The 25,183-nt window shown below is 29.4% G+C and overlaps 2 protein-coding genes across 2 annotated transcripts in view; one reads left to right on the forward strand and one right to left on the reverse strand.

The window, feature by feature from the left end:
- The window catches only part of LOC122497692 (ribosomal RNA processing protein 36 homolog), a 33,646-nt gene extending 23,542 nt beyond the window's left edge, over positions 1–10,104 (reverse strand). Inside the window, exon 1 of the mRNA XM_043604955.1 lies at positions 9,875–10,104. Within this exon, the coding sequence (XP_043460890.1) occupies positions 9,875–9,928 (54 nt within the window). The 5' untranslated portion in view covers positions 9,929–10,104. The remainder of the gene's footprint in view (positions 1–9,874) is intronic.
- Positions 10,105–13,542: 3,438 nt separating this feature from the next.
- Positions 13,543–24,775, forward strand: LOC122497676. Its single transcript, XM_043604924.1, has 3 exons — positions 13,543–13,721; positions 14,782–17,341; positions 23,783–24,775. Exons 2-3 carry the CDS (start codon positions 14,792–14,794, stop codon positions 23,990–23,992), a joined length of 2,760 nt encoding a protein of 919 aa, XP_043460859.1. The 5' UTR covers positions 13,543–13,721; positions 14,782–14,791; the 3' UTR covers positions 23,993–24,775.
- Positions 24,776–25,183: the final 408 nt, after the last annotated feature.

A 25,183-nucleotide genomic window follows, 5' to 3' on the forward strand; every position in this document is an offset into this window, starting at 1 on the left:
AATTTTTTCTTTAAAAACGGCTACGTCATGTCATAGAGAATGTTATTGAGCAGTTGTGTACAAAATTTAAAGAGAATCGGTTGAGTAGTTTTTGAGAAATCATGTACACCGTTCCGAAAAATGTAGTTTCGAAAAAACGCCATATCTTCGCCATTTTTGAATACTTTTTCATTTTTCATAATTTTTTTTACAGTTAAATATATGTATTTTTATACTATAATTAGTAAGAAATTGTATTTTTAATAGTTTTGTCAAAATTTATTTTTGAAATACCTTGCAATTTTCAGGCGTTCAGGGTGGTGTAACCCCTTAAGCTAAAGTATAATCATATAGCAGTATATGGATGTTTGGCTCATGGATATAATTTATTGATTGGTGATATTATGAACATAAAAACTTTACAAAGTTTGAAAACTCAAGCGAACAAGATTGTAAATGAAATTAATCTTTCACACAAATTAAAAGCAACGTTGGCGAAATATCAAGAACAAGTAAAGATCAGGAAGAAGGTTCCAATCAAGCAGGTTCAGGTTTTGTTTCTTTAACACTCCCTGGGAAAACTCGATGGAGTTCAATGGTGTTTTGCACTGACAGTTTATTGAGAAATCAAAGACCTTTGCAAAGATTAGCTATAGCCAAAAACATAGGTCACTATTTATCAACGGAAACTCAAGAAAATATTTTAAGTAATGAATTTTGGTACGGATTACAATTCTTACATCAGGTTCTTCTATGTATCGTGAAATGGATTACCATTCTCGAAGGAAACTATTGCACTTTAAGTTTAGCAACCGTTTCCTTTTCCGAAATATCTGAAATTGTGGGACAAGTTTTACAAGAATCTCCTCTTTCTGATTATGAAGATAAATTAATTAAAACGTCAATTGAAAATCGAAAAAAATTCATCTTACAACCAATCCATTACGCTGCGAATTTACTTAATCCAAAATTGAACGGAAAAGGTTTAACAAGATTGGAACAATTAGAGGGCCAGAAATTTATTCATGATCGAGTCATGTATAAATATGGAAACAATAAAAATTCGGTAAAGCAAATTTTACAGGATTTAGCGGAATATCGAAGTGGCACTGGTATTTATGCCAAAGATTTTGTGAAATCAGTCATTGGAACAGTAGAAGCTCCAATATGGTGGAAAGGTACTCTTGCAGGCTCGGAATTAAGTGTTATTGCAGTTGATATATTGGGAATGCCCTCAACAAGTGCAGTCACAGAAAGAAGTTTCAGTGCTTTTGGTAATATTCATACAGTCAAAAGAAACAAATTAACAACGCTAAGAGCTTCTATGTTAACATATATTCAGCACAACTTGCAATTGCTTAATGAACATAAATCAAAAAAAGGAAAAATGCGACTGAATTTTGAATCAGAAAATTGGACTGAATCTGATGACAATTTTAGAGAGAGCAACGATAATGATACAGAAGAATTTGAAGGAGGTCTCTATTGTTCCGAAATAGAAAAGGAGATAGAAAATTTTTCCATAACAGAAGATATTCTAGCCGAATTGCAAGAATCGTTCTAAGACAGTATTTTGTATTTTAAACGTCGTAAATCAGTATTTTTTAAATTAAAAGGCTGTAATATTTTATAAGTATCTTAAATGTGATATAAAAATTAGTTAGAGAAAAAGATTTAAAATATAATTTTAATGTAACGTAACTTACAAAATTCTATAGCTGTTATTTGTAAAAGATTTTAATTTCAAGGAATAATAGTACTCAAATTAAAAAAATTATATTTGTTTTATTAAAAAAATTACCTTATATAATAAACAGAACTTTTTTAATTGTGTGTAACCCCTTTATTTATTTATTCATTAATTTAAAAAAATAATAGGTATTTTTTTCAAAATATTAAGTTATTTATTTATTCTAACGAAATTAAATTGTTATGGAATTATTTATTGTTAATTATTTTTATTTATTAATGTTATGTAATGTTAATTATTTAATTAACTATTATCAATTTCAATTTATTCAATTTGTTTTTATTCTAAAACAAGTAAGTGCGCGCATACGTTTAACCCCTTAACTGTTTGAGGAAAATACAACATGATTGTCCCAAAATGCCCAGCGGAATCTGATACTTTTGCAAATAGTATAATATATTTTAATTATAACTAATTATTCAATTATTTTCTAAAATATCATTAATGACCCTTATAATTTCTTATAATATTTATATAAAGAAAAATATCTATCAATTTATATACAAATTATATTTATTTTGAGTGATAGTGAACACGACCCACGGGTGGGTCGGAAACAGTTATGGCCATACTTTTTCACGACCCACCCGTGGGTCGGAAACAGGCAACGGGTTAAATGTAGAGAAAATTCTCTTAAATTCTCCGGAAGGAGAATATTCTCGGTCATATTCTCGAGAATATAACCGGAGTTTAAATTACCGAAAATTTTGCATCTCTATAGGTGTCGTGCTAAAATGTGAAACGGATTTTGACTTTGGCTTGAGGTACAGATGTTGTACTTCAAATGCTACTGTTTAGAAGTACAGTATCTGTCGGTCGCTATGAAACAGATCCTGTACTAATTAGTTCGTACCGCCGCCGCGCTGCTTGAGCATAGTATCTGAACTATGAATGACACCAACTGAATAAAATTAAGAACGGGCACTGACACGCATTTTGCACGGCCGGTGTTTGTCACAGTACGGATTCTATGCTTTTCTTCTCTCAGTGTAGTTTTCCTAAATCTTGAAATTTTTTCCTTATATTTTTATACCAAAATCTGTCACAAAAAAATTCTGTCCCATTTCATTAGCCTCCTGCCTCTTCAAATTACTAGAGAAATTGATTTATAACAGAACACAATGGTTTGTAGAGCATAATTACCACCTTCAAAAAACCAATTTTTTTGCAAAAATTCAATTTGCCACAAATTGGGATTCATAGATTTGTTCTTCATGAAGAGAGCAAGACAAAAAAATTGATTTTCATCCATATTTTTGGAGAATGTCAAAAGAATTTCTTCACTTTTTGTATGAGTTATTAAACAATAATTAAAAAGTAGCCATTTTTATTGGTTCAAATTCATTTGCAAGTACACAAAAGAACTAATTTTAACCTATGACCTATCATTTTGCAGGTATTTCCGAGCTCTATAACTTTCAATAACAACTTTTTTCTCTAATGGGAAAAAACAGCCCCCAGAAAATTGTTTTTAGGCACTTTTGACATTGTTCAATCACAGAATAGTCATTGTGTAAAAATTATAATATGATTCATCATAATAATTATTCATTTTATTGAAAATATATTAATTATATATATTTTCAATAAAATGAATAATTATTTATATTTTATGTCAAAAAAAGTTTAATAGTATAAGGTTAACCAAAAAAAAATGAAATTCAAAGTACGTGATTTCTGAATTTTTGCGTGTTAAGAAAAATAAATAAATTTGTCATTTTCTCAATTTTTAAATCAAGCCGAAATCTTGTATTTAACTGTTAAAAACTTTAAAATTCGCTTGTTTGACAGACATATAAAAAAATATTTTGGGTCAAAATAAGTGAAAACGGCCATTTAAAAAAATTTTGTCTTCGATTTTCAAGTTTAGTTATCTACGTTTTTGATAGATATATGTGACCTGGTCTATGACAGGGTGTCTAATAAAATTGGAAAGGTCAATTCCCTGACTTTTCCATGACTTTTCCATGACATCCTTAAAATGATTCCCTGACATATTACTAAATATAGATAACTCAATATATATTATTAACTAGCAAGTAAATTAAAGAAGAATACAAATATTTATTAATTAGATTAAAAATAAGCGACAATTGAGGCTCCGGATCTTAAAAGGGCACTTGCACCATTGATTTTAAATGGCAAAAGTGCCCTTTTAAGATCCGGAGACTCAATTAAGACTTATATAACTCGCTTTATTAATTTAATACAAATAAAATAAAGATATTTGCACACTGAAAAAAATTAAAGGCAGAATGTGCTTTTTACTAAGGTAATTTTTGCCTAAGTACAAAAGCAATACACGAAAAGCAATTGTTTCTTTTAAAAAAAGGCAATTTTTGCCTTAGTTACACTGTAAAAACAAAGTCTTCCTTTAAGCCAGAAATTTGTCTTTTTTCAAGGTGTAAACGGAAGTAGACCATATTGGCTGAATGTCAGTAATGATTAGAAGTTTAAAAAGAATACTCCCCAATTGATACAAGTAAGGTGTTAAATGAACTGAAATTCAACTGTAAGCTAGTAAGAAGGCTAAAATTCAGCCAAACCATCTAGCCAAATTTCAGCCTTCTTACAAGCTTACAGTTGAATTTAAGTTTATTTAACACCTTACTTGTATCAATTGGGGAGTCTTCCGTTTACACCTTGAAAAAAGACAAATTTCGAGCTTAAAGGCGGTGTCAAAGTCGATGCGATTTTTCCATTGAAGCTCAATGCAAAAATCCAATCGACTTTGACACCGCCTTAAAGAAAGACTTTGTTTTTACAGTGTACGTTCATATTCTTGAATTTTATTAAAATAAACATATGTCACATTTAATTTCTTATAACAAACAACAATTATTAAAACTATCAGTGGAAATTTCTCCCTTTAAGATAAAGAATTAAATGCTAATGCACATATATATTAGGTGAAATTAAGATTATAAACTGTTTATAAACTTGTTTATAATCGAATTAAAATATTAACATACTAATAAAACTAAACTTTCTGTCTAAGATTCACCAATTATAAATATAATTTATGGACTTATATATTATTAATAAAACACGAGTCAAAAGTAAACCGGCGACGCGACGCGCTATTTAGACTTTTCACGTTTGCAAATTGCGTCCCTTGTGACGTCACAATCAACTTTTTCAGCCTCGCCAGACTTACAGTCAGCTGTTAGCGTACCTTATTAGAAGTTAATTTCATCCAACTTTTTATTAATACCATTGGATCTGAAATTAAGTCCGGTGTATTACAAATAAATTACAAACTGAGTTTTATTTAAGTAAGAGTACAACTAACTTTAATTTTCAGTTAGTTTTTATGATTAAATAAAGTTGATAGCATGATAGCTTAAGATAAGTCAAAAATTAAAACTAGCCACCATTAAATTTAAGACTTTGTTTTTACTGTGTAATAAAGTAACAAATTCTTGTCATTTATCAAATAAATTGTTTACATATGTCAAATCGAATTTTATAATTAATTAAAATAATGGGTACTAAAGGAAGAAATTTATTACTGAAATGGAATCGAGAAAATTTTTTTTAAATATTTAAAGGTACTAATTTCATTTGTTTAATAAAATTGTTTACGCATAAAACTAGACCAGTTTGGTTATAAAGTTCACACATGCATAACTGTTATTGAAATTGATAAAGTAGTTCTATTATTTTCTTTATTTAATTAAAGTAAAATATTATTTATATAATAATAAAAATAAGAGTTCCTTTTCACTCATATTGTAAATATAATTAATAAAAAGGTAAAACATAATTATTTCATATCGTATTTTCTAAATATTCAAATAAAAATTTGTCTTGTGATTTTAACCTTATTAACTAAGGCAAAAATTGCCTTTTTTTAAAGAAACAATATTACTTTTCGTGAATTGCTTTTGTACTTAGGCAAAAATTGCTTTAGTAAAAAGCACATTCTGCGTATTATTTTTTTCAGTGCACTTTAAATGCCTTTTAATGTAACGGAGGCTTTAATAAACAAAATAAATTGTTCAACAATAAACGCTTTAACAAATATATATCTAGTTCATTGATATTGAACTATTTACATAAACCGAAAATAATTTTTATATATCAAACTTTTATAGAATACTTTTTTTTATTTTATAATTAAACTCTTTTTAGAGCCTCTATCTCTTCATCTATGAATACTGTTTCTTGCATCGCATCACTAAATACTTTTTTTTCTTCATTTCCAGTTCTTTTAATTTTTAAAAACTTTCTTTTTTGATTCTTTATCAACTTCATCTCTTTCTTTTTTTTTATTTTCCTTAGAAAGTTCTTCTCTATATCATAGATTATTCTTTGGGCAATTAAACATTTTGGTTTTTGATTCTCAACAAGACATTCTTTATTAACAGAGAATCCCCGTTCTACTGCCGCGTTTCCATGGTATAAGACCATTACAATTTTTACCAAAAAAAGAAGATTTTTATCATTGTTTTCATTGCAAGCATTAACGATATTAAACCAAAAGTGATCTAATCGATTTTTAGATTGATCGAAACTTTCAAGCCTTTGAATAACGATAGGTTGTTGACCCCAGTAAAAAAAGAAGTATTGAGTGGAGCGTTTAGGAATTGAGTGAAGCTCTGAGCCAATACGGATTCGAGTAAAAACCGTATTGGGACGTCTGACTCAATCTTTTTTTCATCCGCCGAATACGGTCTTATTTTAGCATTAAAATTAAAATCACAAGACCAGAATACACATTATAAATTGAAAGCACAATTGTCCTGGAATGTAAAATGCCGATTTCGATAAGAAGCAGTGAATATTTGTTAAAAATTGGTAAAAGCAAAGTTTGATAAGCGCGACTGAACTTACCATGTGAATAAATGAAGTGGTAAGTTTAAATGGACCGTCAGAAAGTTCCTAGAGAATTGTGGTAAATTCAACAAAACAATGAAATTTCATTGTTTAATAATTCTCTAGGAACTTTCTGTCGGTAACAGTAGATTTCTTTTCGTCCATTTATACTTACCAATTCATTTATTCACATGGTAAGTTCAGTCGCGCTTATCAAACTTTGCTTTTATCAATTTTTAACAAATATTCACTGCTTCTTATCGAAATCGGCATTTTTACATTCCAGGACAATTGTGCTTTCAATTTATAATGTGTACTCTGGTCATGTGATTTTAATTTTAATGCTAAAATAAGACAGTATTCGGCGGATGAAAAAAAGATTGAGTCAAACGTCCCAATACGGTTTTTACTCGAATCCGTATTGGCTCAGAGCTTCACTCAATTCCTAAACACTCTACTCAATACTTCTTTTTTTACTGGGACAAAGATTTTTATATTCTAAATCAGTCTTGTCAGCAATTATTCCAGACATTAACTGAAGTATGAATATATCCCATATGAAACATCTCATTTTGAGGTTTATATTTTTGTCAGGGAAAGTCGTGCACGTTTATCCTTATTAAGAAGTAACAGAAAATATGTAAAATTAAGTGAAACTAGTTTTCTATTTTTCAAAAAAAAAAAAAATTCCAGAAAATAAAGGAGATTCAATGACTTTTTCATGACTTTTCCATACAAAAATCAATTCGATGACTTTTCCCTGACCTGGAGAGTTTCCCTGACACATTAGACACCCTGTATGAAAAGGGACCTTAAGTGTCAAAAAATCATTTTTTACTTTTTTATTGATTCGGATAGGGTTTGAAACGCTCTTTAAGATGGTGAAAACCAAAAAATCATAAGTTGATTAGAAGTTTTAAAAAAAAATTTTAAAGTCAGAAGAAACAAGAGTAAAAATACGAAAAAACTGATTTTTTGTTATTATACAAATTAAAATAACGAAGACGATAATTTTTTATTATTTAGAAAAGTTGACAGTTTCTTTGACAACTGTCAACAGTTAAAATTCAAATTTGATATCATATTTGTAATCAGCGACCTCAAAAACCTTATTACTGTCTTTTTTACAAAAAACGATCACTTTTTAGAGAAGTTGACAGCTGTCAACTGTCAAATTGTCAATTTAACATCATATTCGTAATCAGCGGCCTTGAAAACCCTTACAAACCTGTGTCACTTATTTATACTTATTGTTGCTAGTTAGAAAACTTAGATTACTTTTTCTATGTTTGGGGAGTTTGTTATTAATTTATATAAACAATTATTAAAAAAAAATTTTCATTACTTGTATGTTTTTTATTTTGATACTGTGATTCACTGTGAAGAAAATAAGCTTAACTTGATTAAAAAATATTAATATTTAAAAAAGTTACAAGGGTTTTTCTAATTTAAACTTTAACTGCTGTTTTAACTTTGTTAAAAGTTACAAGGGTTTTTCTAAGTTAAACTTTAACTGCTGTTTTCTCGAAAACTTGTTTTTGCACGTACGGTCCCTTTTCACTGTCCAGGTCACATATGAATATTCTTTTACCCCCTAAAATACTTTTCAAAAATTTTCTATATTTTGGAAATAAGGGGGTGTTAAACTTTTGGATAATGAAATTTTCTTTTAGCTATTACTCGGAAACGAAAAAAGATAATTGAGTAAATTTTTTTTAAATTGAAGGTAAAATTCTATATTTTGTTACCGAATTCAAACCGTTGTTGTAAAATTAAAATTTATTTATTTATTTATTTAAGAATAACAAAGTTCCTAGGGCTAATAAGCCCTTCAAGGAACAGATACATAAAAATTAAATTTGGTTACTTATTCAAGTTAAAAAATTTACAATTGTTATTTACAATTTTTATAAGCAATTGCAATTTAAAATGTGTTCTCAGTATCTTACAAAAAGCAGACTATGCTTTTGTGGTACACAAAACTCTAACGAGTAAATTGCAAAACGAAAAAATGAATAACCTCCAATATTTAAAAAGTTATGCAAAAATTATTTATAATATTTTTAAAAAAAATCAGGTTTATTATTTTATTTTTCCACTGCGCATGATCTAAACCAATTCAAATCAGTCTAGTCTGACCAACATCACAAATAATAATGCATAATGCAACTTAGGTAAATTGTTATAAACAATGTTAATGAACAAAAAGATAAATTTGGTCCTCTTTATAAAAATAAATGGTTTTTGCACTTTAAAGATTTTTTCTATGCTTTTTTACATATTTTCTAATTGCTAAAAAAGGGACATTTTTCCGCACCTTCTCTACATACACACAAATTTTAAGAAAAGTAATAAATATTTTAACATATCTGACCCATATACAAAAACTAACACAAGAATAATATTCAAATTTTTTAAACTATACTTTGTACCAGTGATAAAATTGACACCAGTAAAAGAACAAATTGATTATTTATCACGATATTTCCCAAATTATAACTTTTAGCACAATAAAAAAAATATTTTTTAGTTCCTTACTTCTTCAAAATATAGTTTACCTATATGATAAAAAAAATAGATTCATTATGCAAGTTATTTCTGAAAATAATTTTTTGGTGGGTTATGAACATGACAAATGAACGAAGCATAAACAGAAAAAAGGTTACAAGTTTCAGGTCCAATTAAATAATATTTCTGGGCGCGTAATGAGGAAAATATTAATAATAGTAAGTTGCAAAATTGTTTCAGAATATTTGTAACGTTTTTCATCTAATTTTTTGTATTTTTAGACACTGTATTAATAGAAATATAATTTGTTCTTTTACTGGAAAATACAACTGTTCTTTTACTGGTCAACATTCTTTCACTGGCAAAATAAACATTTTTCAATATTTGATTAAAATTTAATATAATATGTTATATTTATAAAATTTGTATCATAGGCTTCAAATTCTTTAGAAATTCTGTTATCCATTGCATATGTTTAAAACAAAATTTAAGAATGTCAATAAAAATTAAAAAATATCGAAAGTATACATTTCTTTAAATGTTCTTTCACTGGTGCCACTACCCTATGAAACTATTTCTAAATGAACATAAAATTTTCAAGCAAAATTTACTTCATTTTTTTATAAAAAAATCTCTTTTTGGAAAATTGTTGCTTCATCCCTTTTGTCAGGCCACCGTTCATTTAATATTTTTAAAAAATAACAGAATAAACGTATAAAACCAAAACACATGTCAAGTTCAGTTCTTTCAACAAAATAGATTATAAATTGATAAAAAAATATTAGAAATATCATTACCACATAACACAATAATACTAACCCGACTCTTATCATTGATAAATAATTCTTCATCACTGTTGCTTCCTCTACTCATTTTAATAAATATATAAAGTTCAATTTTTTTACGTATTTCTATTATTCCAATTTAATTTTGATCCTAAAAATCATGATTTTTTAAATACAAATAAACACGTTTTGTTTTTGAATAATTGCAATCCTTAGTAATGGTAATGTTTACACCATGTGTCTAAAGTAGAATAGGGTTATGTCATTTACAAAGTCGCGAAGGTCATATATTAAGGCCTATCTCCAATAGGATCCTCATGCCCTTTCTCCAATATGTTCCTAAGGGTGGAGTCCCATGACAGCGTTTTGCGTTGCGTCGTAATGGGAGAGAAAAAGACGCAAATATACGTTTGCTGCATTCTCTCTTATTACAACGCAACGCAAAACGCTGCCATGGGACTGCGGCCTTAAGGTTGGCCTTAAATGTGATAACATTTTATAACCTCAAAATATATGATTTTTTTAAAGCACCTAATTTACCTCGTAATTAATATCTGTTATAAATAATACCTAAAAAATAATTTATTACATTAAAATTGTCAATTTAAATTAATTTGGTTCATTTTTATTTCTTATTTTAAATTTTTTATTTAGCAACAATCACATCATCAAACCACCGAACCAGCGAACCATCGAACGTGTTCCTATGTTTCACAAGCTAAAACGACATTAGCAGAAACAGGTTTCCTCTCTTTGCCTCGTGGCGCGTAGGTGCTTCCGTAACCCTTAGGGTGGAGTCCCATGGCACCGTTTTGCGTTGCGTTTTGTAACTAGGCAATGAGTGTGAGAGAGATGGAAATATATGTTTGCTATACTTGCACTCATGGCCTAGTTACAAAACGCAACGCAAAACGGTGCCATGGGTCTCCAGCCTGAGGCCGCAGTCCCATGGCAGCGTTTTGCGTTGCGTTGTAATGAGAGAGAATGCAGCAAACGTATATTTGCGTCTTTTTTTCTCCCATTACGACGCAACGCAAAACGCTGTCATGGGACTCCACCCTGAGGCTGGAGTCCCATGACAGCGTTTTGCGTTGCGTTTTGTAACTAGGCCATGAGTGTGAGAGAGACAGAGATATATGTTTGCTCTATTTGCACCAGGGATGGGTGCGTATAATACATGATGTATAATACGTGGTTTTATACATGTTAACATGTATAATACTACGTATATTACGTCCTAGGTTTTCTACATTATGTATATTACATGTGATGACGTAACTCAGTAACTGAAAGGTGGTATTTTAAAATTTCTTTGTTTTTAAATTTAAAAAATTTTTATCGTTTTGTTAATAGTAAAATAAAATGTTTATTAATTAAAATCTTTACATATTTAATTTCTTTTATTTAGAAATTTAATCATAGCCGTCACAGTAATATATGTATATGATGTATATATAAGCATACAACATAACGTATATTCACTAGTGTCATAGTAGTGCAAAACTTTTTTTATCAATTAAAATTTTGTTTTAAATTTTAATATAGGAATAATGGGAATATAAATAGATTAGATTAGATTAGATTTATTTTCTCCTTTGTACACTTAATATAAGTTTTACAATATTTGTCCCTCCAACTTAAAGTAACATATAAGTTATAAGTTATAAGTTATAAATGTTTTAAATGTTTAACAATATTATTAATAAATTAAATTAAGAATAAGCTACATAAAAAATAGAACGAATACAAGTATATTTTAGACTTCTTGAAGTCTAGCATTTCTCGCGATTTCTTCAAAACATTTCGCATATTGGCAGAGTTCGGTCTTCGGTCTGCTTTTTAGAGTCTTGATTACATGATTTTCAAGATTTACTCCAGTTAAAACCCCTCTCCATTTATTTACTTCTTCAACTAACGATTCGTTAATTTTTTGTAAAGCCTCACCACAAACCCAAATATGGAATATAGTTTCATCAGACTTTTTACATAGTCTGCATAAGGTACACTTATATCCCTTATTACCTGCTATTCCTACATTCCCACATCTTAATCGTGCCCACTGTTCTTTTTCGGTTGCTTTTAATTGCTTAGACTCCCAATACTCTTCCTTTCCTACAAAACTTTTCCAATTTCTGTAATTCTCACAGTATTTAGACATGTCGATTTTATTCCAATCTTGTTGAATAAGCTGTTCTGATCTGATTTTAACTCCTACTGATAGATTTTCGCTGACTTTCTCGCTAAAATTTCCTGCTATAATTCCTTCCTAATGGGAATATAAATAATAAATAACAAACATTTGAGGTTATGGTAAAGAGGGTAAATATGTCAAAATAAGTCTGCCATCATGATTATGTATTTTACCTAGTTTTATACAGTTTTATACGTATAATATGTCGAAAATGTATTATACGTATAAAACCTCGAGTGACGCGTCAAAACCCATCCCTGATTTGCACTCATGGCCTAGTTACAAAACGCAACGCAAAACGCTACCATGGGACTCCAGCCTCAGGCTAAAGGCCAACGCAGAATAGATCTGTAACCGGAACCGCAATCGTAAGCGTAACCGTAAGAATGAGTTAAAGAAGGATAGGTATATTGTTTATCCTTCTCTAACTCATTCTTACGCTTACGGTTACGATTGCGGTTCCGGTTACAGATCTATTCTGCGTTGGCCTTTAAGTCCCATGGCAGCGTTTTGCGTTGCGTTTTGTAACTAGGCCATGAGTGTGAGAGAGATGGAGATATATGTTCGCTTTATTTGCACTCATGACCTAGTTACAAAACGCTATCATGGGACTCCAGCCTGAAGTCCTATGGCAGCGTTTTGCAACTAGGCAATGAGTGTGAGAGAGATGAAGATATATGTTTGCTATATTTGCACTCATGGCCTAGTTACAAAACGCAACGCAAAACGCTGTCATGGGACTCCAGTCTTAGGGTGGAGTCCCATGACAGCGTTTTGCGTTGCGTCGTAATGGGAGAGAAAAAGATGCAAATATACGTTTGCTGCATTCTCTCTCATTACAACGCAACGCAAAACGCTGCCATGGGACTTCACCCTTAGGGTGCGATCCCATGTGAGCAGAATTGGGATCCGAAATCATGTGAAACTGACCCACCCCTGTACCCACTTGCGTCCGACATCTTGGTTTTTTATCTCTTTTTTTTTACATATGTTAGAGAGAGACGAAATGAAAAGACAACTACCGCAAGTGGGTCGACACCAGAGGGCCTACGCAGCTCTGCGGTTCCCAATACGTCGACCGAAAGCAGAAAATCATGAGTGCAAAAGAGATAGGTAGATATTGTTGTTCTTTTCACTCTCATGATTTTCTGCTTTCGGTCGACGTATTCTGCTCACATGGGATCGTACCCTAATTGTGGACTCAACCTAAAGACGCTCTCACAGCTCTGCATGCATGCCAATGCATGCATAGTTGTCATGGTAACACATGAGAGTAAGTAAGTCAGAAAATTCAAATTTCATGTTTTTTCTCTCTTACTCTCATGCTGGCAGTAGAGCTGTGCGAGCGCCTTAAGAGCGTTCATGGAATTGACTTTCGCTTGCTTCTTCTTCTTCTTTCTTTTTTAGTGGCCTATTGCAGAGACTTTCGCTTGCAGTGCTCTCTATATGTTGGCGTCGCATTGCGTGTCACCCCCACTATATGCATATCGAATCAAGTGAACGTAGCCTTTCAAAAAATGGCGCAGACGCATAAAGTGAAATCAGTGAAATTCATCCTATAATATATATATACAGCTTATAAACAATGAAAGTTTTTGAAAGTTATGTCTCAAATAATTTGTGCATTTTGAATATTTATCTTCATAAAGTTGTTGAATGAGTGGAATTTATAATTGATACTTTTTACGAGGTACGATCTTTTGTGTTTTTCTTTGAAATCCCACTTATTTACTTGGAGGTTATACATTCATACGTTAAATGCTGTTGTGTTTGAATATTTCAAGTTGTCAAACGGACATATTTTTATGAAAAAAGACTTATCTGCAACTGCTTTCTTTTATCAAGTAAAACAGATTTGCGGTTAATTTAAAATTGCATAATTTTTTAAATATCTTTTTGCTGACAAGATTCTTAAATAATTTTCTGCCCTTTAATATTGTAGAATAATGAACCTTGACTTTTTTGGTTGCAACACAGTTCTCTTTTTTAATATTTCATCACTGGTTTAATGATGTTTGTTTCATACAAGTTTTGTGTAAAAAAAAATTAAACTTTTCAAAAGTTGTGAAAATAATCAAATTGTTCGAAATTGATAATGAACAACGTATACAAAAAATTCAGCTTAAGTTTTGGACGTTGTTTCATTCTTTTTGTTATGAAAATAATTCGTTAATTAACCATAACTCAAATCTATTTTTTATTTTCTGTAATATTCTTTTTGTTTCGCATGTCTGCCGCAGTTTGAAGTCATCTGTTTTTATTTTCTTTTTTTCCTTAGTTTTCAATCATTGAAAAATAGTTCATTTATTTAATGATAAAAGTTTTATAGTGACGAAACAATTACACTAATTAATTAAAACACCAAATTGTTTAAAATTGTGAGAAGCAAAAATTGTACTAATATTTTTCTATATTTTCCATCTCAGTGTTTCTTGTTTCATTAATTAATGAAATGAAGTATTTGTTTTAATGAATGTAGCATTTTGACATATAGTTTCTTTCATTAATTTCTCTAACTTTTTGGCGTGCTAAAATCTGCGGATTTTCATTACTGCTTTTAGTAATACTTGATTACCTTATATGCTTTATTCTTCTAAAATATTATTAAATTTATGAACTTTATGATTAACAAAATTTATAATAATTATTTTATATATTTCTGTTTATTTTCTTTAGTTTTTAATTTTATTTGTATTCCTAGTGTATCCTCTCATGATTTCTCACAATTGCATTAATTCGCTTTGTTTCAGATTTTGAAAAATGTCACGTTTCTTAAGGAAAAGACTTCCTTTACTAATAGAGAATTCTGAGGAGAAAATGGAGAAACATAAATCCAGCAATCCTGCTGATTTAAAGAAAAATTCACGAGTTGGTGCTTCGAAACAATGTGCGAAAGTCAAGACTACCCGAACTTCGAAAAGAACTCAAGAGCAAGATGAAAACATTGTCCCGGAAAGTAAAAATTCTCAAGAAACAGAGAAAATAAAAGCCAGTAATCGTCTATTGAATTTAAAGACGCAGATTTTGAAACCAGACGCTAAAACTAAAAAAGCTGCTTTACACGTCAAGTCTCCCGTTTTCCGAGATAGAACAAATGAAAGTGTCGACCCTACGAAAGTGGACTCTCCGTTGAATGTTATTATCCCCATGGCCAAGCGAAGCGCGACAAAAACCAAACTTCAGAATGAAGTTTCTTCAGATGGGAAATTACCGTCTCGGACGAAATTAAGATCTGAGAATTCACCGCAAAAAGAATTGTCGCATAACAAATTGGAACAAAAAGAAACTGGAGCAACAGCAGAACGAGTCATAAGAACCAGAAGTGGCAAGCTTTCCACTGGAAAAAATAATGGTACAGACGAGAGGAAGAAAAAAAGTGCTAAAGAGAACGAGAATATTAAAGATAATATCGTAGAAGAGGATAAAGAAGATGTTCCCAAGAAGGAAACTAAGACGGACACGGCACCAAAGCAGAGAAAGTTTTTCACTTTATCAGTTAAAGAACGTGCAAGGAAAAAAAACTTGATAAAGAAACCTGTTTTGGATGAAAGTTCCTTTAGTGTACCTGTCATTCCTGAAGAAATTACTCCAAGTAAGAAAAAGACGTTGCGCCCTCGTCAAGATGTTAAGAATTACTGTGAAAAAAGTAAATTGGCCTCGTCTCCCAGTAAACGAAACAGCAAGACGGCTGAGAAAATACCCAGTCCAACTGCAAAGAAAGTTCCGATCTGGAATACTATAAAATTTTCAGAGGCGAAAGCTGAAAATAAAGATGTCTACGAGATTTCGGACAGCGATCTGTCATTTGAGGGAAACCCGAAGAAACGGAAAAAGGCTATTAAAAAGAAGCCTCCTAAACGATTGAAAAAAACTGTGAAATTTTCCAGGCCGATTAAGAGTAAGTTGCCCAAATCAGTTGGCGTTCAAAAAATGGACATTCAGATGCCGAAGGTAGAAATCGGCGAGCAACTAATTTCACAAGTGCAAATAAATCCCAGTTCATCATCTCAAGCCCAACCAAGTCCGCAGGTCCATCAGAAACCTAAATTAGTCTCCGTCGAGGTCTTGGACAATAAAAACAAACTGACTTTAGTGCCATCAGCTTCAGTGCCTCAACCAGCAAAAGAATTTAGGCCCTTCAGAGTGACTCAGAATTTCCGGGCATTGTCCATCATGCAACCAAACATGGCAGACCACTCTCTTCTCTCGAGAACGCTGTCCCCAATCGCGAAAGTTGCAGAAAATGTTGACTTTTCAACTCCGTGGCGACTGCCGCAGGCTGGAAAGTTTTCTCGTGTTTGCAATTTAATTCAGAGTACTCCACAAATAAAAAACGGTGGTTCATTGTTGAGCAGAAAGACAGTTCTCGACACAGCAGAAGAGAAGAAAACTGACGATGACAAATCGACGAGTGCTGTGGAGATGGGAAGTGGCAGACACGCGGAAGACAATGCAGACGCTGATTCAACTCCAGTGAATTTGAAGGCAGATGAGAGCAAAATGTACGATATTCCTCATGTGCCAAGTCCTGACAACGCCTCTGTTCAAAATTCGTTTTCTAATGATGTCGAGGACAAGGAGAACGCCGCACCGAATCTTCAAAGTCCGCGAAATTCTCCGAAAAAGACGAGCGTCATGGGAACGCCAACTTTCGAACCACAACCTGGACCTTCAGGTCTTCAGAAACAACCTCTCCGAGAACTGAAGGTCTTGCGACAAACTAATTTAAACGATTTCTTAAGCCTCGACGACGCGCCTGAAAGAACGGAAATTAAAACGCCACATGGAATTTTCGATGATGTTCATTCAACTCCAATTAATAGTAAGTTTGTAAAGAAGACTCCCCAGACAGATATTGAAAATGCCTTTGGATTTGACGATGATGTGGATGTTTCTTCAATTACGTGTCCAATTGAAAAGCCAGTGAACACTGTTCCGAAAGGAATACTTCGTGAAAAGAGAGGAAATATTCGAACCAGACAAGAGTCTCAACACAAGAAACCTGTGAGATTTTCCGCAAAAGAGGTTTTGAGAACGTTACATACACGTCGAGTGAAGAAAGAAGAAAATAATGTAAAAGAGAAGCAAGTCAATGAAGGAAAGGATAAACGCGAGGAAAATGTGATCGAGGAACCAGCAAAGGAAGCAGCGAAGATGGACCAAGAAAATGAGGTGATGACGACAACAGCACCGGATTTTTCTGATACATTTGATTTTTTAAAAGAGCAAACCAAGGAAAACGATGTGAACGATCAAAACTCCAGTGTCCTGCCCCTATTTGCAGATTTGGAACCAACCCACTTTGCCACCGTAAGTTTCACACTATTACTTTTATTTTCAATTGCAAGGCTCGAACTAGGTCCGTAAAAGTCCGTTTTTTTGAAAAAAAGTCCGTAAATTACAAATGATTGCAGATATTCAATTATTTTCAAAATTAATAAATAACTTTGCAGATATTCAATTATTTTCAAAAATTTTTTAAAATTCTGATCAAAATTTCAATTATTATCTTTAGAAATTAATAATAAAATTCTTCTCCGAAATTCAATTATTTTCAAAAATTTTAATAAAATTCTTGGCAAAATTTCAATTATTTTCCAAAATTCTCCTCAATTCAATGATTTTTAATATCTACTATTTTAATAAAATTTGTCTACTGGTCCTTGAAGTCCTGGTATTCCTGGAAATGTCCTTAAATGTCCTGGATTTTGAACTTTTGTCCCTGAATTTTCGATATTTTGCTTTTCAATATTCAATAATATAAGAATTTTACTCAAATTTAAATAATTTTTTTGACCCATCAAAAAATAATTTTAATTTGTCGTCTGATTAAAGAAATTGGTAACTACAATATAGATTTATAACTCTTTTTATAATAAAATAAATATTTTTGTTCAAGTAAGTTAATTTAAATTATGTTAATCGTAATATGAAATAATATTACACATCTAAATGTCCTGAAAAAATAATAAATCTGTCCTGCAATGTCCTGAAAATGTCCTGGAATTTTAAATCATATTTTCAGTAGACACCCTGTTATTAAAATTTGTCAAGAGAATTTAATTATTTGAAAATGTTTTTTGATAAAATTCTTTATGATAATTGAATTTTAAGAAACATTCAATTATTCAATAAATTATTTCTGTTTGTATTCAAATAATTGAATTCTAGTAAAATTTTCTCATAAAAATTGATTTAAAAATGTATTTCAGTTAAAATTTTAGATTATAATTGAATATTAAAAGCATTAGAGCGTAAATTTTTAGAAATAATTCAATTTTGAAAAGGTTTTAAATTAAAATCTTTGAAAATCTGAATTTTTTAATATTTTTAACTAAAAATTCTGGGAAATTAATTTCTCTGAGAAAGTTTAATTGTAGATTTTTTAAAAATTATTTAAAGTTTTCATTTTATAATGTATATTTAATTGAAGAATTCAAGAATAATTGAAATTTTGTAAAATTGAATTGTAAATAATAAATAAATTCGAAAATTCTCAAAGAGCTTTTTCAAAAAATAATGCATTTATAGAAGAGTTTTAGTTAAAAACACGAAAAAAAATTTAATTTTAGAAATTTTACAAATTATTGCAGAAATTCAATTATTTTCAAGAGTAATAATATTCTTCCAAAAATTAAATATTGTTCAAAAATAATAAAATTCTTCCTATGGATTTAATTATTTTCACAAATAATAAAACTCATCGCAGAATTTCAATTATTTTTAATACAATTTTAATCGAACTTCTCGAAAAATGTATGTAATAAGGTATTCTTAAAAATTTTATTAAAATTCGTCAAGAGAATTCGATTATTTAAAAATTTCTTGATAAAATTCTTTATGGGAATTGAATTTTAAGAAACATTCAATTATTCAATAAATTATTAATTCTTGTATTTAAATAATTGAATTCTCGTTGAATTTTCTAGTAGAAATTGATTTAAAAATGAGTTTCAGTTAAAATTTTAGATAATAATTGAATATTATAAGCAATATAGCGTGAATTTTGTAATTAATTTTGTTGAAAAAGTTTAATTGAATTTTTTTTATATTATTTGAAGTTTTTATTTTCTAATATATATTTAATTGAAGAATTTACAAATAATTGAAATTTCGTAAAATTGAATATTGTAAACAAATGGATTTGAAATTTGTCAAAGAACTTTTTCGAAAATTATTTAAAATAATTGATTTAAAGAAGAATTTTAGTTAAAAATTCTTAAAAATAATTATTGAATTGATAATGATTTTATTACTCCGTCATCTTTAATTATTATAAAACATGAAGAAATCGATCACTCCGAGTCTTCGACTCGGAGTTATCGATATCTTCATGTTTTATAGTTATGGAAAATTTAATTTATAGTTTTAAGTAAAATGTTCTCTTATTTCACTCGGACAGCTTATATTTTTGTTCGTAATAAATGGTCCGTATTTTTAAATACTTTCACTGGCTCGAGCCCTGCAATTAGCCAATTACATAAGATCGGAAACAAGGAATTCATTATTCTAAAATATGAACCGATTTGGATTAAATTGTCGGTTCTTATGAAGCTGAAACTGGCACCCAGTTATGAGCATCAACTTCATTTTAGAAATTAAATATTAAAGTTACATATTTTTTTTCTTTAATACCTAGATCAAATTTTGAAAAATTAAGTGTGTGCTTGATAATAAAAATCACAAATAGGATTACATGAATCGATTTCATACGTGAATCTTAATCGCTTCGAAATGGGTCAAGTGGTTTTAATGGTGGTAAATTGATGTTTCTTACAAGAGTGAAGAAACATATATTTTTAAAAAATCATCATTTTCAATGTTTTATAAAAATTTGAATAACTTTCAAAATAATAAACACTTTTTTTTATTTTAAAGATCATTTTCTACTGAATGAGAATTACTTATAGATATAATAATGTAAAAAATAAAATAAAATTTAACGTGAAATTTTTTTTTAGAAAATACAGGTCGGCAAAATTGGACCAAAAAAATTTTAAAAATTTGATATAATCTTATTAACAGAAAAATAATGTTTAAAACTCAAACATTTTTTTTTATTAAATTCTCTTGAAAAATCGACACCATATTATGTTTTATGTATATATTTTCTAGAATAGTTTTTATATAGGTAGTACAAAATAATTATTTCAAATTTCATGAATTTTTTTTTCTAACTTTGACGACCTGCATTTTCTAAGAAAAAAGTTACACGTTAATGCCTATAAATAGTTCTTATTCAGTGGAAAATGACCTTTAAAATAAAAAAAAAGTCTTCATTATTTTAGAAGTTATTCAAATTTTTGTAAAACATTGAAAATGACGATTTTTTAAAAATATCTAAATAAAATATTGGCCAAATGACCAAATGAAATAATCGACCTTTCGATTGTCGTGTTTCAGAAAAAAACCTTCTGCCAAAAATGTTCTTTTTTATCACCGAAAAATTCCACCATGTGCCAATTCACGCCCCCCCCCCCAAAAAAAACCACCCCTATAGTAAATTACCTGTAAAAAGGTCAAAATCGACCTTTAAATTGACGCTTTTAAAGTTTTGAACGTTAAAATGAGCGAACAAAGAAAAACTGAGCGAAATATTTGTTATATTAAATGTTTGCAATAATGATTAAAAATTTAGATTTTACATTTAAATACCTTATAATTCATTTTTGTTAACAGTAACGCAAAATTATTGTAAGAAATATTGAATAGGAACAAAAAATAAATAAATTTCGTTCATGTGAACATTAAGAACTTTAGGATTATACTTTTTGGCAAAACATTTTTCCTAAAATGAGGGAAATTTTTCTATTTTAAATAGACTCAATTTAATTATAATCGTAAAGGTCGATTTTGGCCCTTTTATTGGTAATTTATTATAGGGGTGTTTTTCGGGGGTCCACGAATTGGCAAATGGTGGAATTTGTCGGTGATAAAAAAAGAAAATTTTTGACAAAAGGTTTTTCCCAAAACGCGACAATGTAAAGGTAGATTCTAACCTTTTTATTGGTAATTTATTATAGGAGTGGTTTTTCACCCGTTTTTACTTAATTTTTAATTTGTATGTTTTATAATTTACTTTTAAGCCAGTTTTCGAACGTTTAGATAAATAGTTTTATTTAAAAAGAAAAAAGAACTTCGTTCATTTGAATGTTCAAAATTTTAGTATATTTTGCACTGTATCAAATTATGAAATGTATTACTGTTAATTTTTTTTATTAACCTTTAAGGGGGGGGGGGTAAGGTCTAAACGGTGAAAAAAAGCATGTTTTTAAGAATTTTTTTTGGCGATACCCAGAAAGTTAATTTATTTTATCGCTTTGCATATAATATTAAAACATTTGAACAATATTTCTCTAAATTTTAATTAAAAAATATTAAGAATTGAGCGAGATAATGAGATTTTCCTCAGGCGCCTCTAAAAAAAATTGAGTTGCGGTGTACTCTCTAACTCGCAATAGAATCATCTAAAACAAAAAAATCAAAGTGCATTTGTTAAAGGAGATGTTTTTTGAGGTAATGCTGGGAGGAATTTTTTTTTTATTTTTCGATTATTTGTAGCACTTATGAAAGCCAAAAAGCGAGGGGGTATTTACTGGTTGAAAACGTGTACACTCTAATACACTTATTACGCTAAAATTACACTTATTACCAAGTATTACCAGGGTATTACAGGGCAATACAGAGATATGTCTAGGTATTACACCCACGTAATAACGTACTATTACGCCCTATTACCCGATATTACACGACTATTACAAGAAGAGTGTACATTCCAATACGGGAGTATATACCCCCTCGCTAAAAAGTCGATTTTCGCTATAAAAAAATCGATTAATTTGTTATTGTAAAATTGGTAATTTAAAAAAAAAGCTCCCACCGTTACCTGAAAAAACATCTCCTTTGACAAATGCACTTTGATTTTTTTGATTTGGATGATTTTTTTTTGGAGTCGCCTGAGAAAAATCCCATTATCTCGCTTAATTCTTAATATTTTTTTATTAAAATTTAGAGAAATATTGTTCAAATGTTGCAATATTATATGCAAAGCGATAAAATAAATTAACTTTTTGCGTATCGCCAAAAAAAAAATTCTTAAAAACATGCTTTTTTCACCGTTAAGACCTTACCCCCCTTAAACTGCTACGTGCTGAAAAATCACACTCAATGCTATCCCCTCCCCTATTCCCTTTTTTACTTTTTAACATAAAAAAGTCATTTATGGGTGATTCTCCGCGTAGCGCACAATTTAATGTCCCTCATGTTTTTTAAGAAATCAGTTTCATATATTCTAATAAATTCAACGTGGATAACTTATTTCCATGATAACAAATAAAAGTCTATTGTCGTTTTTATTTAAAAGTTTATAATTTTACTTAAAAATCTGTTTTAAGGTGCCAAAACGTCAAGGTGTAATCAGTCCCCACTACCATTTCATATATAAAATGTTATTTTTTTAGTAAAATATAATAATAAATATAATAAATATTGACATTTTCTTATTGTCTAAATTAGTAGAATTGAGAAAAACAAAACACTTATAGAAAAAAAAATTTATTTTTTAATATTTTTGTATATATATTTCTTGTCCCCCGTTTTCGCGTCATGGTACCATAACTTTGTAAAATTGCCTAATTTACATAAAAAATCAAATCGAAAAATTACTTAACATTAATAAAAAGCATTAATAAACTCTCCTAAGTAAATTACTAAAAAAGAAATTAATATAATAAAAAAATTTATTTTTCTGTTTTATATGTGTTACAAGCATGAAAGTTGCATAGGGAATCACAGAATCGTCATGGTCGAATCATAATATATTTGCAATAAAATGAATAATTATTTATATTTTACCTCAAAAAAAGTTTAGTAGTATAAAGTATAAGTGAAAACAAAAGACGAGGAAAAAAAGAATTTTTGAAATCCATAATAATTTGCTTAAAAAAATAGTTTTTCTTGTGCGTCATGGTCGAATCAGAGCGTCATGGTGTAATCAATTTTACATGGGTGTTTATTGTAAAAAAGAAAGTTATAATTATTTTGTCTGGCCCACCACGAATATTTCGTTCTTGAATATTGAACTTTAAAATTCTATATCGACTTTTACTTAATTTGAAAAAAAAATTTCAAAAATAGTAAAATCCAAATTGTGCGCTACGCGGAGAATCACCCATATATATAATTAAATTTTTTTTATTTTTACGTATGTTACAATACAAAATTTAACGAAAAGAATTTTTTAAAAAGTTGTCACCTAACAGATTTTTATAAAATATGAAGCTACTGAAAAGCTCAAGTTCTTATTATACTTAAAAAAAAAGTTACAAGCAAAGAAAATTTTTGTAGCGGTCTATCAGACCGGCATAGCAGTTTAAAGGTTAAGGGGACTTTTTCGTGCAGAATTGATAAAAAACATACATCTAAAAAAGTATTTTGGCAGCCATATTGATCTGGTACTTTTAAATTTGAAAATTTAGTGTGAGAATCAATTTTAGCTACTTCGAAAACCACTGAGTAAACATTATTGGTACATACTTTTTTTTGTTTCTTTTTACATAGTCCGCCATATTGAATCCGCTATTTGCAATTAAAAGTAGGCATTATCTTAAACTTTAAGCCAAAAAAGGAATTTTTACCATAATAGTTTTTAAAAAGTTTGTCAAAAGTACATTAGATGAAATATAATGGTTTTCTGATCCAGTAGTCAAATAATCAGTAGTATTTAAAATAATCAATTATTTTTCATTACAGCCTCCAAAATCCACTTACAAGCGTAAAAGAAATATGAAGTACAGTTTTTCTGATGTAAGTGATGAGGATGAAAATAGAAATGAAGTGAAAGAAAAAATCACAAAGAAAACCAAGAAATTGAAGAAAGAAGATAAGAAACTCAACGATTGGGCGAAAAGTATTAATAAAACTTTTGAAGAAATTGATAACTTCGACTTAATTGTTGAATAAAGAAGAAACTTCGACTAGTTTTATGTTTCGTGCAAATTTAACGGTAATTTTCATTTTTTTGTTGCTCACAAAGAAATTCTGTACATTATTCTTAGACGTGTTTCTATAAGAAAACATGCATTAGTTTTTGCACAGAATTGCGATTATTAATAGTTTTATTGCTGCTTGATGTATCTTAATGAAAAATAAGTTTTTTTAAATTGTGTTATGTTAATTATTTAAAAAACGAGAAAATTATTGCTTTTAATTACAGTTCATTAGTGAAAAGTTTTAATTTGACTAGTTCTTATGTCTAAAGGATTAATATGTCTATTACAAAAATAAGAGTTATAAAATAGATAGAAGATATATTAAACGATATCATGATATTGTTCAAATAGAAATAAAAATATTGTCGAAGTTAAAGCTTTACGTAATTCTTAAATGTAAATTATTTAATATTGCTGCATGCTGAGTGATTTGAGTCTGAAAAATATACTGAAAACTAAGAATGTTTTGAAGCTAATACTCTAAATTCAAAAGTGATGCAGATAATTGTTTAAAATTGAAAATTTGCAATTTTTATGGGTGAAACATATTTTATTAAATTTCTGCGATTGTTTGTTGTGTGACAATAGTAAGAATAATTCAAGAGAAGACTACATTTAAAGTAACTTTTATAATTATAAGGTAGAATTAAAGGAATATATTTACTTATAGTCTAACCATTAAGGTTCGAAGAGAATGTAGACAAATGTATATTTTCCTTTCCTTTTTCAAATAAATAATGAAAATAAATCCAAATCTATCACATTTTACTAAAATGACTCTTGTAAAGAAATTATTAACTTAAATCGATTAATCGGTGGTTTTTTGGGTCGCTGATTATTAAATTTGACTTTGACTTCAGATTCGTAATCAGCGACCCCAAAATCCTCCGATTTTGACAATATAATTTTATATTTTAAAACAGGATCGCCAATTTTGAATATTCTAATAATATAAGTCAGGGTGTCTAAATAAATTATAAAACATAAATTAACAAATATAAATTTACCGTAAAATAATTCGAGATTTTAAAATTTGAGCGATCAACACGACCGGCTTAAGTTGACTGACAAAATTTCCTATATAAGAAATCTCTAAACGAAAATCTCTCAAAATATCTCGAAGTATAGTAACGCCTATCCCATTGGTTGCTTTCACTCGTGA

The sequence above is a fragment of the Leptopilina heterotoma genome, unplaced genomic scaffold (genome assembly GCF_015476425.1).
Source record: "Leptopilina heterotoma isolate Lh14 unplaced genomic scaffold, ASM1547642v1 Lhet_135, whole genome shotgun sequence".
Classification (NCBI taxonomy): Eukaryota; Metazoa; Arthropoda; class Insecta; order Hymenoptera; family Figitidae; genus Leptopilina; species Leptopilina heterotoma.